Below are 17,301 nucleotides of genomic sequence, written 5' to 3'. Positions count from 1 at the left end.
ACAAAGAAGCTAGGGACGCCATCAGTACCGGCTGTTGCTTTAGCTTTCGGTTTTTTACTGGCGTTAGTACCTTGCCTTTTAATAGCTCCAACAATAGTAATGTGATGGTGCGTTGAAAGAGACATCACACCTGCAAAATTCTTATGAGTAAACGCATCTACTATGGTTTGGGATTCTATAAAAGTTTGTGATTCTGGAGCTATTTCTCTTCGATTGAATACATGACCAAAATTTTGAGGGTCACGTCGTATATTCAAGTATCTTTAAAAAATGTAGAATAGTAAATTCGAAATTGCTGGTGATATACAGTGTGTTTATTATTAAAATAATTAACTTTCAACTGAAATAATTGGTATATAAAAATAATTATAATATTATATAGTCTTTCTTTAGTTGAGACGTGAAAAAAATCAAAGTCCGTCTCATTTTTAATAAGGAATCGACATCCAACATAAAATATGAGGTATTCCATTTCATTTTTAAGAGTTCCTCCCTGGCCTCACAAAACTGTTTACATGCAACTCATATAATATAATTTTGAAGACAAAAACATTTTGTGATAAGACTTTTTTCGTAAATCAATCTTTCGAGATAGATAGGGATAGAAGGTATATGGGACATTTACTGTGGCTGTTTTTAGATCACCGGGGCGCCCTTAAAGGTAATGAAACGAGTACAATTCAACATGTTTATAAGAAGTATCGATGGCATAACCGCTTTAGAAAATGTCACCCATTCGTTGATGCCGGTGTTTTGGATAGAAGAGGCAAGTATTTGCATTTTATTTGGCATTAGCATTTATTTTTTATTTAACTTCGCATTTTTCTTTAATAATATACAATGCCGTTTCTTTTTTTAAATTAACAAAATAGAGTAATTTCGGATTTGAATTTTGGTATAATACAACATTTTTAAGATATAATATATAATAGATCGTGGATTATAGGTATATAAATTATGTCAAATATACTATTCTTATTTGGCTACTACATGTAAACTTATTTTTTCAATAATTTCGCATCGCACATCGTTAGACCACGCTAAAGAATGGGCCATCACATTAAAGAAGCGATATCTGGTTGCATACCTCATTGGCGAATGCGCGTGCGCGGTTGGAAATACTTCCGAGATTGATAGCTCTCCTCGAACGTATGTTTTTTTAAAATTATTATTAATTATTGGAAGTGAATTGCAGTAACATCCAACACGGTCGTAAGGACGTCCATAAAATAGTTTATTTTTGCATGGAATCTTTAAACAAAGTAGCTTCATAATAAATAATAAGTACTAAACCTAACTGTCCTATTATTTGTGGAATTTATTCTTTCAATAAACAAAGTAAAAAATGTTTAAAAAATAAATGAAGAAGTAGCTAAAAATTTTTTTTATTCATATAGGTATTTTAAAATGGCCTCTCTCGGTCAATAGCCAAATTTATAAAATCTTCAGCGGGTTTTAAACTATAAATATAAAATTATGTTAACTAGGAACATTTGAAAAATGATTTTGCCTTTGTAGAAGCAAAATATAAGCAAGACAATATATTTCTGCAACTGACAAATTTTGAGCGGAATTTTGAAAATATAAATCCATTTTTTGTTTTATAAAAAGCAAATATTTTTGTGTCGAATAAGGAGGTACACAGACCGTACTGCCCTGTTGCAGATATATTATTAGGATTGAATAAGAAATTCAAAAATAAAAATAAAAATTTCATCAAACGAAGTGCGCAGGTTGTAACGCTTTCAATTTAACGCGGTTGGAAATGATGTTCAAACACTTTGTTTTTTTAACTTGCTAGCCCATCTTGAACCACTTTTATATTGTAAATTATAATAAAAAAAAACTAAATCACATAATGAAACGGATAGCTTAAAAGTAACCGGAATTTTTATGCTTCCTTTCCGTGATGATTCACCGATCTCTCGGTTTGCTGCCTTATTGTAGAAGTCGTGCGTGCTGATTAAAACAGGAATGTTTACTACAACTACTTATTTTGATATCGAAAAGTAATAAAAAATAAAGTTGTAAATTCCCTAGAAATTAGAGTGAATACTTTTATTTGATTAGTTATCTTATAATTATAAAGAAAAGCAAAACAGTAACGTATCATAATTAATATCACTTTTATTTCAAAAATAAAATATACAAAGCAGAACTCAACTCAAAATAACTATTTTTATTTAAGTATACCTACAATAACATCATAAAGCAACATAAAACAAAACAATAATAAATACAATGGTTCGAATTCGTTCTTATCAATATATACCCAACGTTCTTTGCACTGTCCTAGATTATTTTCGTTTAATCCACCACTCTCTTTTTATTAGTTTCCTTTATGGTTTAACCCCTGGAGTATATTATAGGATGCTCGTTTATGCTTTTTAGTCGCTAACTCTTCCACAAAGCTACCTGGACGCAATCAAGTACTCGGCCATAAAAAGCGTTTTCATTCTGAAAATAGTCAGATGGATCGTCGTCGCTGTTGGGATGTCCCTCGTATTTATTTCTCTGTTCATGTTTTTTTATTTTAAGTAAGTTATTTGTTTCCCACGCCTCCTCTTGCATCTGTTCAGTGGTCTACGTTATGAATTTGTTTTCCAGGTCGTTTCCATCGGTTAAATTGAAAATATAATCGTTGTCGAGTATCTACAGAGTTTTATTTCGTTAAGATTTTGATGTTGCGCATTTTGTTTAAATCCCGAGATCACGCAGATTACGCAGCGGGATAATCAGTTAGAAATTTACGCTGATTTTAAGATTTTCCGTATTTACGTTGCTAATCCGATTTAAGCAAACGCGCAAAACCTTTGAGTCCGTCGTATTACGTAACCCACTTAAGTAAACAAGCGTAGGTGTATCAATAGAAGTTTAATCCCGCTTCTGACTATGCATCTCAACTGAATCTTTTTGAGAAGCGCGGAAAAAAAACTAACTAAATTATTTACTACCGAAACTAGTAAAAACAAAACGTTTTTTTGGTCAAATTTTAACCAACATTAACACTCGAACGAAATTTTATTTGCTACTTTTTTGCACAAGTTACGTATATTACGCAGATATTAAGCAGATCCTCTTTCACGTATGCCCGCTTGACGCTGCTTCAGATATCCGTTTGCAGATTATTATGCGTTCCTCTTTGATTGTTGTTTCCGTAGGTATTGTATCAATTCAAAGAGAAAAATAAAGAACAATGTATGCGCAAGTAATTGGTATTCGTAAGCTACTCTGCATGCTTACACTCTCTGTCATGACTCATTCCAATTGCCACCATCAAGTGCCACCAGAATAGGACATTGACATTGTATTTTGGTACAGGACGGCATTTCTTCTATGCAATTCTATAAAAACATAACCAACATAATAAAGCAAGTTTCCTTCAGAGAAGCACGTGTCGTAATTAGTACAATTCCTGATTCGAAGAGCACATTGAGGACCAGTCCGGTGAACTTCAAATTATGACGACTATGACCCAGAAGATGATGTTCCTTTTTCAATGATAAAGTCTAGAGTAGTGAATTCACAGGATATAAAAGGGAAGGGGAAACCAATCTAAATTCGCAATCGCTTTTTGTAATTTATGTGAGATTTGATGGTTTTGGCATTGGCTAACCCATAAATATGGACACTGTTGCTTGTTAAAGACAGGTGGAGGTCGTACCAATTGCGTTTCGCGCCCTAATTTTATGAATAACTATTAATTTATTAAAATGTGAAAAAAATTGATGCGCCTCAGGCGATATTTTCGTACAGAAATTTCACTAACCTGCACTCTCTATCATCTTCTTCCTAAACGGCCATCTCCATACACTTAATTCGTTTTTCATATAGCTTAAATATTTGAGATAAGAAAACTACCGAACTGACGAACTGTCAGCGGCCATGTTGATCACTGAACGCCGCCAGCAGTTATTGGTTAAACCTGTGATTTGAAATTACGCACGCATTATCAGCACGGATTATCAGCACACCTATATGCCTAGTAGCTGCATATATGTTTTCGTCATTGAGTTATCTCATAGAAACATCCAATTTTACCGACTCTGTGCATATGAAAAGCAAAACGACTCGTAAGTTTTGTTTCTCCGTTTCGAGCGTCCGCAGTTCAGTTAGGCGCGATAGTACCGGTTGACAATTAAAGTAAACATAATCGTTAAACTATCGATGCATTCTAATGGCGTGTTTAAATTTTGTTGCGATAGTATTGCCAAACTCATTAGTACGACAAAATCCTTATCGACAGGTTCGCTTATTTTACAGCAAAAGAGCCAAATAGGTTGTGGCAAAATAATTTAAAAGCAAAGTTTCGTGGACAGTTATTGCGTATCTTTGAGAGCCAGAGTGGAGCTTTCTGATATACCCTTCCGATTGAAAAAAGTAACAAAAAAGTGGATCCGTTATCGGCTTACTGTAGTTCAGGGCGAAAGTTCGAGGAGTGAATCGAGTGTTTTTTGTTTTGAAGTGTGTACGTCGCAAGGAATATTAATTAATAAAATCAAATGCCCTAAACAAGCGTAACACTTTCCTGGCGTTTTCACTATCTAATAAAATATAATTCGAAAAAATATGGTAATTCTAAAAGAACACTGAATTAAAACTAAAAGTTCTATTAACAAATGCGTAGTTTTCAAGATAAAAGGTGATGGATATTGAATAATTATTGATTTGATTTAGATATTTGGAACGCTAAGATCTATAAAATTTGAATGATTCAAAAACAACTTATAATCTCAACAACTGCAATCTACCAAACGTTTTTTTTTTGTTAACTTGAACATTGGCGTAGACATGGGTAAATTTTCTAAAATTATTTGAATTTTTGTAATATGTAATGAAACAATCGAATATTACGAAAACCAAATCAGCTGTCAACAGCTTGAAGTTAACAAACTCGTCTCAATTTTACCAATGAAATAGTTTTTGTATCCCTCACAGAGAAATTGTTTGCAAAGGAAGGTAGTTAAGTGCAAAATAGGCTCAATAACTAAAGGCCTAAAAATTTGATGTATATGGCCCTAAGTACAAGTTATTCCAAAAGTGAATGTAAAATCCTGAGCTCGCAATAGTAAGGCTCAACTCAAATCGCTTGGCAAAAGGAAAGTCATTTAAATATCTAAAATATATCAAATAAATATTTCTGAGTACTATAAGACGCGTGCGAGCCAGTGATTAATTGACTTCCCTGCGAGGAAAGTGGTTTGGACTAAATTTTAATGTGATGAGCTCAGGATTCTACAGTTAAAATTCATCGAATTATTACGGAAACGTCATACTTTGCATACATATACACCATAATAGGAAAGAAAATTTCGTCATACCCATGTTTTGTCATTATACACCAAAAATACAAACGGCAGAAAAATAATTGCCATTCTCGAAGGTAGAACATATGAAAATTTACGTTAAAACAAAATAAGAAACGACGCCGCAAGTGTTCCCTGATAATAATTTATCTTGTCGATCAGCTTCAACAAGACGATAAAATATCCAGGTGTCATTCATATACCCGGCACTGGTCCGAACATAATAGACAATATGTTCAGAAAGTTTTGGACACTTAAGGTATTATGGATTATTAATAGTGCATTCTTGGTGTTGCTCGGTGGGGTGCTTTTGTTCGGATTTTGGGGTTTACCCAGAATTATTAGCAATCAGCTGCATCAGGTAAGTGCACATCAGGGTACCGGTTATTTACTTCACAAAATCGCGTTTATCACATAATGAGTAGTCCCGGACTACTACAAGCACGCTTAAATACGTAATGCGTAACATTTTTTTCACAAACTGAGTTAACGTTATTGGAGGTGATCCCAAAAGTGCTGAAATTATCGCAGTGATGATTCTAATGATACTGCTTTTATATATGACCTATAATATAATATAATAAACAATAAATGATTTGAATTTTGAATCTTTCAAAGACTCAAGAAGCATTTAGGTTACGTAATAATCGTTTCTTGCGTGACAATATGTGTTTATTTAAATTTTAATGCATCTCACTAAGTTCAGTAGGCAGTAAGTAAAACTTCTTGAAAGCCTTGTATTTGGGCCGCTTAATATAGGCTCGATGCCATTTTCTCATGATAAACGAAAGAGTAGGGTTCGCTCTCTTTTGGTATTAAAAGTTTTTTTTACCAAATTTTCGAAAGTTGCCGACTGCGATTTAGTATTTTTTTCAATAAAAATTGTTTTATTACATCTGTTGAAGTATTGTTTATTTTTTGTTTAAATACTTATTCATTTTGGAAAGCCTGTTAATAAGCCCAATAATTCCTAAACAAAACAAACATTTAAAAATGCGTTAAAACGGCGTCAATAAACGCCTTGACGAGAGAATCAACATTACTATCAAATTTTTTACACATTAGTTTGAATGGCATCGAATATAGATTATTCGCGTATCCACTCACCACCATGCACAAAATAATATAAACTGTATTATCTTCGATAAACATATCAACAATAATCAATGGATATATTAAGTTGTCAGTTTTACCATTAGCTTAGTATCTACGAAATCAAAATATACGCGGAATCTTTTTTTTGGAAATTTCGCATTGCTCCCACTTGCAGCAATTGGAATTAGAGAAGGGTACCGAACAATGGGATAGATTCGTAGACTTGCCGTTTGCACTGAACTACACGATAAGATTTTGGACCGTACAAAACCCGTACGACATCATTAACCTAAACCAAACCCCCGTGCTGGAAGAATCCAAGCCTTACAACTATTTGTAAGTTAGCTTCTATCATGTTTAAAGTGACGTCATATGGACAATGTTTACTACGTTTCCGTAAGTACAAGTTTTCGTTACTAGATTCGGAACGTACTATACACATTTTTTTTTTAGTTTATATATTATATCTGCAGTATTCAGTTTTTGTTTCTTTAAATCATTGAAATAAAGATGCTGCTTTATTAGAAAATTTAAAATACTATAAAAGTAAGGACAGATATTATGTCACGCAACGTGGCCCTTCTCTCTGGCATGGCAACTTGTGATAACAACAAAAATTATTAATGATGACGTCACTTTAAATTTACGGTAAAAGCATTATACATATATAGCTGTAAAACTGACTCGATACTTGCAGTCTACATATTAAAAAGAAAAATATTACGACCAACGATTCAGATGACACTGTGACTTATGAAAGGGAACTTTCGTTTGAATTCGACAATTCTACAGACGCGAGAGAAACCGACGTCGTAACGATATTGAATCCAGTAATTTTGGTAAGCAAAGTAGAGTCCGTTGCGGAATTATTCGTTGATTTATATATTCAAATATAATTGCCTTTTTGTTGTTGTACAAATTCTTAATTTTTCAAAGAAACTTCCATAGGCTATTGTAATATTTTTTATAAAACGTCTGGGTTCCTCCTGCGTCGGTTTTTGTTGACTCGAACTATCTAACGTTGCGCCAATCATCCTGTTGGCTTCTTCAGAGCTTAACTAATTCAGTTTCAGTTGTACAACATCTTGTAAAGACTTTCGACTACTACTAACTCAAAAACGTCGTCAAATTTTTGGGCTGCTTTACACCCCACCAACTTATAAACAATAATTTCAGGATAATTGGCCACTTTTTCCTCTTCTTTTTTTAAATTTTAAAGTCCTTGAACAATATGTGCCAACTTCTTGGACTAGAAATTGAGTGAAAAGTGATCCATGTAAAACCCACTTTATACTCGTGTATACGTGTACTTTATTACTCTCGTTGCTGTATAGTCATCTCTTCAATTGACGAACACCGTAGAAAGACTAGCGTGGTCAGGCTGTGTGGAGAAGCTGTACAAAAGAACAGAAACCGACCAGATTTTCATCAACAAAACGGTGCGGGACCTGCTTTTCGACGGCATTATTTTCGCGGAAAACGACGAATCGGTAGGAGTCGCGTGCAGTATTGTCCGGGAGCGTATAATTAAACTAGTGGAGAATATACGACCCCTAGAGTACATCGAAGAAAACAATGGCACCAGGAGCTATATTCGCTTTTCATTTTTTAATTATGTAAGTCGCCACTACTAATCGCGGTCGGAATAATTAAAAAGGTAATCAGTCAATTTGTATGCTTTTATAACAGCGAAATAGCGAAATAAGGGATTACAACTATATTCTGTGTGGTGCGATGGCGTGACAAAGTTTAATTTCTCCCTTATTTAGTACAATATCGAAAACATTTTTTAACGAGTGCTGCATAAAATCGAAAGACATTTTCAATTATACAGGGTGTTCCGTAATAGCGTGGCAATGCAAAAATATATTTTTTAAATTGGAACCTGCTGTATAGAGAGAAATTGACACTGTATTCTTTGTAATTTTAATGCGATGTTAAAAATTCCAAAAACATGCTTTGTGGGTGTTAGCTATTTTAGAGATATGGATGGATAAAAAAATAAATAAACACACTCTAATTGATGAAAGAAAATGTAAATATGTATATACTAGAAAAAATGGAAGCGCTAAAGCTGTTAAAAGAGAAGCTGTAGAACCTTTTTGCCTTATTGTTTAGAAAAAGTCAAGAAAACTCCAATAATTCCTGAAAATGGAATGATTTATTAGAAAAATATATTATTAGATTCTCTACAAATAAGGAAGTCTAGTAATCTACATCACTTTGACCTCCTAGACAGAAAGCTTTTTTAAAAAAAAAAAGCATTTCAATGGTTCTAAAAAACACAAAAATTAATATAATCAACATTCTCCAATTCTCTAGTTTTTTGTGTGATACATGGAGGAAAATATTGACTTTGTGATGTGCCAAAATAGACTTTCAAATACTGCTTCCATATACCTCAAATTATAACGCACGTTCGTGCGCAACCCAGAAATGTTGTACAAGGGGGCAAATTTTCACTTTTACTTTAGTTATATTAGTCGTGCGAAATTATCCAATGATTGGTATCGCTCTCTTTCCAGAAAACAGGTTCCTATCAGAAACCTAGAACCGATGGAATTTATACAATCAGCAGAGGACGGGACGATTTGTCCTTACTTGGGAATATATTGCTTTATAACGGCGACTCGCACCTGCCGACCTGGGGAAATTCGATGTCGACAAACAACGAAACTTGCAACAGGGTGAGGGGCACAGATTCCACGATATTTTCCCCCAATAGGAAAGAGGGCGATACGCTGGATAATTTCAATTCGGATATTTGCAGGTAGGGACCGTTTATTACTACATATAAACAAAATGCATTCGAAATTAGGGTTCTAAACTCACAGTGAGATGTATTCTGAGGTTAGGAGAAACGAACCACAGCTTTCGCTTTAACGAAGAGCGATCAAAACAACGCATTAAGGAATTAGTGGAAGCACTTATTTATTAACGAGGCGATAGCTTCCTGGAATACGTATAAATAAAATCAATAACTTTGTTGCTTCTTTTCATTAATTTAGCATGTAAAATGAATAGGTAAAAATTTTTATTGTAGATCTCGTGCGCGGAACATTACAGGAACAAGCGCTTAATTAATGCATGCATTTTTCGTTAATACATATCTGTTAAGTCCAGCTTCGCTTTTCCTCCACCAGATGAGTAACATGGACCATTCATAAAAACAACTACATTTCGTGGACCATATAAGCATCACTAATTAATAAGAGATCATTTCTAAAAGTTGGCCTATTATGACAGTCTGCTATTTAATTATTTAATTAATTTAATTATTTAAAACAACAAAATCAATTTGGGTGATTCAAACTAATCACCTTCTGAATAGAATAGGATAGAATCTCAATGTTATTGCAGCATGTCAAGAGTCTACTAACAAATAACAAGCCTGTTTGAGGCTCTCACACTCACACTCTCACTATATTTTCAACTTTGGCTCGTGAGATTGTATTGGTGTATAAATAAAATATTACTGACTCGGAATCTCCTCAGGAGCGCTACTACAAAACAGAATAAAACTAGTAAATATTAATTTGAGCAAAATTTATTGTAAGGTCTCCATTCTCAAATAAACTATGCAACTATAATAATGTGTGATTGCTGCATAAAACATCACTTTAACATACATATCACCTAACACAAAGGAAAGTACATAATGTTGTACTAAAGCATGTGCCAAAGTTTATTACCAGTACTTTTCTAAAGAAGTGACAAGATCTTTTGGATTGGTGTTTGGGCCATGCCTTTCTGCGGGTTGCCCATTCTTATCCACAATAAATTTGGTAAAGTTCCATTTAATAAAGTCTCCAAGGGTGCCGCCCTGCTTATATTTCAAATATTTGAACAATGGATGAGCGTCACTTCCATTTACATTGACTTTATCAAACATGTCAAAATTCACATTTCTTTTGGAAACAAACTCGCATATTTCCTCGTTGCTGCCTGGCTCCTGACCGCCAAACTGATTGCAAGGAAATGCTAATATCCTCAAACCTTTTGATTCGCCATACATGTTAAATAACTCCACCAGTTCTTCATAGTTGGTTTTTGTATAGCCGCACTGTGAGGCCACGTTAACGATAATGCAAACGTGGCCTTTGTATTTTTCCAAAGACACTCCGTTACCTTTTATATCTTTCGCTGAAAAATCGTAAATCGATTTCGCCTCTTTGTAATTATCCGGATTGGTCATGATGGGTCCTGACGTTGACACCGCTGCAGCGGGCGTTGCTAAAGAACGAATGAGTTTTGACAAACTCGTAATTCGTCTTGGAACTTGGAAACATTTGTTTGTACTGATGAGAAGTATTAACAAACAGCGCATATTCACTTTTTATTATTAGATTTTGAGGTTATAAACAAATAACAGACCATGGACGAAAAGCAAACACAAAACACAAATCACACAGAAATATAATTTCATCCTCAAACTTTCTTCTATTTGCCCAATCGTGCTTAAGTACATATTCCAAAAGTAAAAGTTTGAACTTTTACTTTTACCAAATTCCTAAAAAAAATTGAAGCACTATTGCCACGCATTTTCTAATAACTGTGCAAAAGAAAGATGAATCGATTGTGTTGTTAAGTATTGGAACAACGTGTTAGGAAGGTTAAAGATGAAAGTATTCTGTGTCTTTACCATTTAATAATATAATCTGTGACTAAGACGCTTGTGAGGTTAGCAAAATGCCGCCAAAAAAGAATGCAGCTCAAGAAACCAAAAGTTCCGGAGAAAGCGTTTCAAAAATGACGCTGAGGGAACGTAAACCGTCAACACAAGCGCCAATCAATAATAAACCCAAAAAAGTAAGTGCAAAAAAGCGAAAGGCGAAAGAAGAAATCAAAGCTGTAACACCCAAGAAGAGGGAGGTTGATACCGAAGTCGACAATGATTTAAGTTCCAAATCCGAAACAATTTACGAATTCAAAGCAAAAACTAATAGCGGCGAGGAAGTACCTTTGTCTAAATATGAGGGACATGTGTGTATTATAGTAAATGTAGCATCAAAATGTGGTTACACCAAATCAAATTATGAACAGCTGGTTGAGTTATATAATAAGTATAGCAAAGATAAAGGCCTCAGGATCCTTGCATTTCCTTGTAATCAGTTCGGTTCTCAGGAACCTGGCGATTCTGAAAAAATTTGTGATTTTGCTAAAAAGCGAAAAGTTACCTTTGACTTGTTCGAAAAAATTACCGTTAATGGTAAAACGGCGCATCCTTTGTGGAAATTCTTAAAATTGCAAAAGGACGGTCCAAAGGGTGAAGACATTGACTGGAATTTTACCAAGTTTCTTATTAACAAGAAGGGCGAGGTTGTGGAACGATACAAATCTTCTGTGCAGCCCAAGACGCTTGTTAAAGAACTGGAAAAACTTTGGTAGCTTTAGGTTGCGGTTTCATTTTCTTTTGTAACGTAAATGTTTATATATTATTTATTTTTTTGTTGTTTCCAAATACTTTAATATTTGTTTTCTGGTTTAATAATAAATAAATAATAAACGAATATCTTCATAGTGTTTGTTACTTTGGGCATAGATTGTATTTTAATACATTTCCGCAAGTTTCCTCAAACTTGCCAATTCATTGACTGATAATTTAAATAATAAAAAGTGTTGACAAATTCATATGTCTATTTAATTTTTATAATTGTAGTTTCTTGGTTCCGTAAAGAAATTAGATTGTCATACTCGTCAATTATAACAAAAAAGACTAGGGGCAATAAAAGTTAAACGTCGTTATTACAGGCAAGGTTAAAACTAAATTTGTTTCGAAGACAACTCCAGTCTCAGAGAACGGAAATTAAAATAATGTATCTACCCTTATTCTTAATCGCTTTTGTTCCTAAAAGCATAGTTAAATAGTTAAAAATGTACAAGTTAACAGAGAAACCTTAAAATTAAAACAATATGGTCATTTAAAATTGGTTTTCCAGAATTGTAAACATAAAATTCGTCTCTTCCGAAGAATCGTATCTGGGAATCAACGCGTACCGTTACGAAGCCACGAACACGACTTTTAGACCGGAAACGTCGAATCCGGAAAACGACTGCTTCTGCTCCAAGAGCGTAACAAACATAAACCACGACGAGGATTGTTACTTAGACGGCCTGTTTGATTTTAAGCAGTGTTTGGGTAATGACGTTTACTCAAACACCACTACGAAATCGTAGCATATTTTGTTTACAGGTGCTCCTGTCTTGGTTTCGTTTCCGCACTTTTTATACGCCGACGAGAAGTATCTGAACGGCGTTAAAAACTTATTGCCAGATCCGGAAAAGCATAAAATTTTTTTACTCATCGAACCGGTAAGACGTGTGATATGGTGACGTCATCGTTTCTTTTTCGCGTTTAGTGTATATTAGTTGTGTATTGGAGATTTTAACAAGGGAAAACTTAAAAAAAAAACACTCTGTTAATGTTCTACTAGAATTTCGCCTCGACCTGTGTGTCTCAGTTTTTTGATGAATACATTTTAATTTTAAGCTTGAGATTTTTTTAAAGGATAAGGATAATTTTGATTATTATATTGAAGGCGGAGTTTCAGCAGAATGTGATATATGATGATTTAACGTTTCAGAACACGGGCACCCCTCTACAAGGTAGAAAAAGGATTCAGCTAAACTCCATTTTGAGACGCGAACCGCTTATTCCACAAACCCCTGAGAACATGACCGAAGCTGTATTCCCACTGCTTTGGATAGAAGAAGTACGTATAACCCATAGATGAATTGAGTGTAGAGGTAAATCGTCGCTGGCAACATCACTGTTGAAACCACTGTTCTGAAGCTTTGACCCTTTTCGTTTGGCGATCAAATTATCTGATGCTGGTCAAAAATCTCATAACCGTCAGAGGAGTGATAATTTTACCATGCTTTGCAGTCTCTATATTCAATTTATCTATGTTTGGTATAACCATAATAATAGTGCAGTCGTGTCAACGTTATTTTTCTTGTGCAATTTTTAAAGGGGTTTGATTTGCCCGAAGAGTACGTTGACAAATTAAAAAGGCAGTACTTCGACAAGGTGAATTTGGCCACTGGTGTGAAGTTCGGCAGCATAGCAGTGTCGTCTGCCCTTCTGACGATATCGACCTTCTTCTTGGCGCGAAAATTATTCATAAGGACACGCCCTTCGCATAAAACCAAATAATCCATTTAAAATATATTTTTGTACTCAAGAACATCGATCGCCTATCGACTTTTTAGCGATATTATGTCCCACAACAGCGTATATCCTTCGTAACTTTTATTAAGACTGAGCTTCATATACCTATTTTTCTATGTGATCTACATGTTTCCAAAATTATTTTAGCAATTTCGAAAGTTATGGTTATAAGGGAAGGTGACGGTTGTATGTTGAATTTTGCTGCAAATTCCAAGTATATAATAAATTCAGACTTTTTGTTGTTTGACAAGTACCCCAAAATTGACAGTTTCGGTTGATAATACAAATTCAATTGAATTTGCCGAAGTTTAGAACCTCTTCATTTTTAATTGTTAACTGGGTTTATACGCAAAAATAAAAATATGCCACAAAAGCGTCAGGTTTAGTCCGAAGTTTTTTGGATTCTCGGTAGATGACGCTGTAATCATAAAAAACAATTTATCCTCTGTTAAGAACTACTACCAGGTCAATGTTATGAATCTGACTTCAGTGTCATCGGACTTTTGTTTGAACATGTTTTTCCGACTCCTACTCCGACTCCCAATTATATTCACTAATCAGGCGTGCGCAAAGTCACGTTAAAACGCTAGTTTCCGACATTTTAGTCACCGATTAGAAGAGATCAAATGTTTTCAGTAGATTTAAATCACTGATGGTACTTCGATTTCAGTTCTGATGATCACATCACACGTGAATCATTTGCCAAAAAAAAGTAATGGTCGCGTAGCAAAAGTATAGTATGGAAAACGTTCAGATTCTTATTTATAAATGATTGGTGCAGAATTGGTTATTTTAAAATAGGGAAGTAGAAAGCATATGCTAAAAGGGATAATATTGACCCATGTATATCTTAGCAAACATGAAAAATGGTTTTTTGCGATTACAACGCCTTCTACGGAGAATAAAACTTCGGGCAAAACCTGGCGTTTTGTGGCATAGAATTCGAATCTGTATTAATAAAAAAATAGTGGTTTTCATGCTCAAAGTTGCCCTCCCCCCTATGCTAGTGGGTTGTGGTGGTGGGTCATATTTAGTGTTCTTAAAACATGTTAAATAGTTCTTTTCTTTATTACTCATTATTAAAAGGAATTATTCTTTACTAAATTGCCTAATTCCCAGGATATTAAGATAGGACATTTAATATGCGCATGCGTGGTCATTTGAAATCTTGTTTTCAACCAATAAAACCTAACCAAACAACCAACGTGGCCGCTGACAGTTCGTCAATTCGACAGGTTTCAGTTTAGGGATAGCATTTTTACTTCAGTATTTTCTCAAAATATGCTGGGAAAACGAGTTAAGTTAGAGACCTGTGTTTAGACAGAAAATGGCGCGAAATGCAGGTTAGTGTTCACATTTAGAAGCATGTCTACCAAAAAAAAAGCTGCCCGAGGCGAATCAATTTTTAGCCTACGAGGGCCCACTATGTTATCTAATAGCTATATCAAATGGATGTAGACAATAAGTTTATACATTGGCGAGTCTGTTTTCAAAGCGCTTATCTTCAAGCTAAAAATTATCTCAATGAATCGACCGTGTTTAATATTATTCACTAAATATTGCATCACTTTTCAAGTGACAATATTTTAGAATGCGTATGTAAGGAGTGTATGAGATTGGTTCAAAATAATTGGCCGTAGAAAGAGATAACAATTTCCTGTTTATTTCTAAAACCGATTTTTACTTTTGTGTGTATAAACTCAGGTCAAACCCAGTAATATCCACAAAATTAAAAGTCCATTTTTTGTAACCAAATACTATGAAATAAATTATTCAAAACCCGGTCCGAATGATTTAATTGGAATTAAACTGCAATGTTATTGAAAACGACGTATTTATTTTTCAAATAATAGGTACATATATGATTAACATATAGGCACTATAATTTAGGTACTTAACCAGTATAAAACTTTTGGAACTTGGTTGAACCCCTCACGTTGAGGGCTTCCAGATTTAGACTCACACACAGAGGGCAGCTCACTTACTAGTTATAGTTAATAAATAAAGTCACCCAACAAGCAATATAAAACTTCAAAACTTAATAAAAAATATTGAGATTTCCTTTAATGTTCGACGGCTTAAATAAATATTATAAGCTACATACTTATCGTGACTCAGGTCCTTTCCAAAACTGAAATTAAAGAATTTTCCGTTGTTTTAAATTCGTGTTGCAATATTGTCATTTCCCCACGGCCCCACGTGTTTTGGTAGTTACACATTAAATTTTTCAGGGGGGATTTCCGTTATTTTCCGAATAGGATTTCAAAATGCATTTTGATGGCAACGACCTGAGTCACATGGTATGCGTAGTTCTTGTCTGTGTGTGATTGTGCAAGGAACGTAGGTGAGGGAAAAGGATGTAAACCGGTCTCCCACTCCCGGAAGGGAGACCAAAAATAAGGCACAAAGTCTCAACGGTTCCTTTGGAACCATAAAAGCTTTTCGTTCGCCTCGTCCCGATCAAGGAACGGGATACTCTAACCGTCGAGCTCACTTAGACGCTAGAAAAATCACAAAACGTATAAAACATAAATAATAAATGAATGGCCAATGACGTTCTCACTACACTCGCAACGATAACTACCTGTAAGGTAATGAAAAATACTGAATTACAGAAATTAATTCTTTTAATTTTGACCGCTAATTATTGTCATTCTAAAAAATCTTCCTATTGCCCAGAGATTATAGTCTCCTTTTGTCAATATGTTTCCCAGTAGATACCTAGTTCATTCTGAATCGCGAAGATGTTTAAATATTGTTCTACCTGTATACAAAAATCACAGATGGAACTACAGTCTAATCTACAGTTAAATATTGTAACACCAAGGCGTCGGCGTATTCTAAATTCAAACTGTGCACCCAGAAGCTGCATTCTTTCCTTTCTTGATCCTCGAGTGCTTAAATGAAACAAAAAGGACAAGCGGATAGATAAATAAAAAGAACAAAATCGATATATTTTGATTGTCAAATTACCAGGAGCAAAAGATCGTCACGGAAATGTAATTTTAAAATTTGCGTATATGTCGCGTCGTGTCTATATCAACTTCAAACTCAACTCAAATCGTTCAGTTTGATTCGGGTTTCACGTATAGCATATTCTGGGAGCGCAGAGCGAATTCGCTAACTAATTCTAAACAGGGAATCCACCACTATAGTGGTCAACTATTTAAATTTTGTGCAGTGCGAGATTAAACCGGGTTTCAGCCGGCTGGAAACCCCCTTGTCGGTAACGACTCCCTGATCAGAGGATGGATTGTTGACGCCTCAGTGTCGTTTTATATATAGGCTCCCCCAGCCACTACGACGACAAACTTTCTATGATCTCTATAATGCTGACGTATGTGCCCGTGAGAAAACCGACAAGGCCGAAAAGCACTAACGCCAGGTTCTTGTACAACCGCCAGTTAAAGCTGCCCAGACCGGGGTCTTCGTAAAAGGTCACCAAGTCGATGATGGCAGGGAAAATAAGTCCCAGCATCGACAGACAGACGGCTCCGACGAGCGAGATGAATCCGCCTAGGTCGGGCACCACGATGGCCACCACAACGGTCAGGAAAACTAGGGAAATTCTGATGGAGTAATTAGCGAGGTTTTGTTTGCTAGCGCTGAAATTGTTTTTCAGCGCTTTCCAAATTATATCCATGGGCACGAAGAATTGGAGCGCGTAAGTGAAGAAGATCGCGACAGCGATCATCAATTTTACTGACTGGGCCAACCTGGAAAATAAAA

General features: G+C 34.9%; 5 protein-coding genes across 16 annotated transcripts in view; 3 read left to right on the top strand and 2 right to left on the bottom strand.

Annotated features, from left to right (window-relative positions):
- The window catches only part of LOC132698122 (sensory neuron membrane protein 2-like), a 29,700-nt gene extending 27,051 nt beyond the window's left edge, over positions 1 to 2,649 (top strand). The window contains exons 9-11 of the mRNA XM_060664013.1: positions 641 to 766; positions 2,392 to 2,537; positions 2,608 to 2,649. Coding sequence (XP_060519996.1) covers positions 641 to 766; positions 2,392 to 2,537; positions 2,608 to 2,638 — 303 coding nt within the window. The 3' untranslated portion in view covers positions 2,639 to 2,649. The remainder of the gene's footprint in view (positions 1 to 640; positions 767 to 2,391; positions 2,538 to 2,607) is intronic.
- A 1,500-nt stretch (positions 2,650 to 4,149) lies between these two features.
- LOC132698121 (sensory neuron membrane protein 2-like) lies at positions 4,150 to 15,399 on the top strand. 7 transcript variants are annotated; one of them, XM_060664010.1, is made up of 10 exons: positions 4,150 to 4,380; positions 5,469 to 5,667; positions 6,577 to 6,737; positions 7,099 to 7,240; positions 7,736 to 8,017; positions 8,927 to 9,171; positions 12,341 to 12,540; positions 12,595 to 12,713; positions 12,986 to 13,114; positions 13,375 to 15,399. In XM_060664010.1, the coding sequence occupies exons 2-10, from the start codon at positions 5,539 to 5,541 to the stop codon at positions 13,555 to 13,557; spliced, it is 1,590 nt and encodes a 529-aa protein (XP_060519993.1). In that variant the 5' UTR covers positions 4,150 to 4,380; positions 5,469 to 5,538; the 3' UTR covers positions 13,558 to 15,399. The 7 variants fall into 7 exon arrangements, with proteins under 7 accessions (XP_060519993.1, XP_060519994.1, XP_060519992.1 ...); XM_060664011.1 differs by having other exon boundaries at positions 5,302 to 5,667; XM_060664009.1 differs by having other exon boundaries at positions 4,150 to 4,464.
- On the bottom strand, positions 9,933 to 10,747 carry LOC132698128 (uncharacterized). Its single transcript, XM_060664027.1, has one exon. It carries the CDS (start codon positions 10,726 to 10,728, stop codon positions 10,090 to 10,092), a length of 639 nt encoding a protein of 212 aa, XP_060520010.1. The 5' UTR covers positions 10,729 to 10,747; the 3' UTR covers positions 9,933 to 10,089.
- On the top strand, positions 11,069 to 11,900 carry LOC132698127 (uncharacterized). The gene has a single exon (XM_060664026.1). It carries the CDS (start codon positions 11,091 to 11,093, stop codon positions 11,787 to 11,789), a length of 699 nt encoding a protein of 232 aa, XP_060520009.1. The 5' UTR covers positions 11,069 to 11,090; the 3' UTR covers positions 11,790 to 11,900.
- The window catches only part of LOC132698123 (proton-coupled amino acid transporter-like protein pathetic), a 37,470-nt gene continuing 35,558 nt past the window's right edge, over positions 15,390 to 17,301 (bottom strand). For all 6 annotated transcript variants that reach the window (XM_060664017.1, XM_060664015.1, XM_060664018.1 and 3 more), the window contains one exon: positions 15,390 to 17,288. In XM_060664017.1, the coding sequence (XP_060520000.1) occupies positions 16,871 to 17,288 (418 nt within the window). In that variant the 3' untranslated portion in view covers positions 15,390 to 16,870. The remainder of the gene's footprint in view (positions 17,289 to 17,301) is intronic.

This window comes from Cylas formicarius, unplaced genomic scaffold, assembly GCF_029955315.1.
Source record: "Cylas formicarius isolate icCylForm1 unplaced genomic scaffold, icCylForm1.1 PGA_scaffold_2__14_contigs__length_35257938, whole genome shotgun sequence".
Taxonomy (NCBI): domain Eukaryota; kingdom Metazoa; phylum Arthropoda; class Insecta; order Coleoptera; family Brentidae; genus Cylas; species Cylas formicarius.
This window is presented reverse-complemented; position numbering and strand designations above follow the sequence as displayed.

Bases quoted from the DNA above. Each gene is read 5' to 3' on its own strand.
- LOC132698128 (XM_060664027.1), bottom strand. From the start codon at position 10,728: ATGCGCTGTTTGTTAATACTTCTCATCAGTACAAACAAATGTTTCCAA.
- LOC132698121 (XM_060664010.1), top strand. From the start codon at position 5,539: ATGTTCAGAAAGTTTTGGACACTTAAGGTATTATGGATTATTAATAGT. The intron at 9,172-12,340 runs GTAGGGACCGTT...TTGGTTTTCCAG, and splicing joins TTCAATTCGGATATTTGCAG to AATTGTAAACATAAAATTCG. The intron at 12,541-12,594 runs GTAATGACGTTT...TTTTGTTTACAG, and splicing joins TGATTTTAAGCAGTGTTTGG to GTGCTCCTGTCTTGGTTTCG.
- LOC132698127 (XM_060664026.1), top strand. From the start codon at position 11,091: ATGCCGCCAAAAAAGAATGCAGCTCAAGAAACCAAAAGTTCCGGAGAA.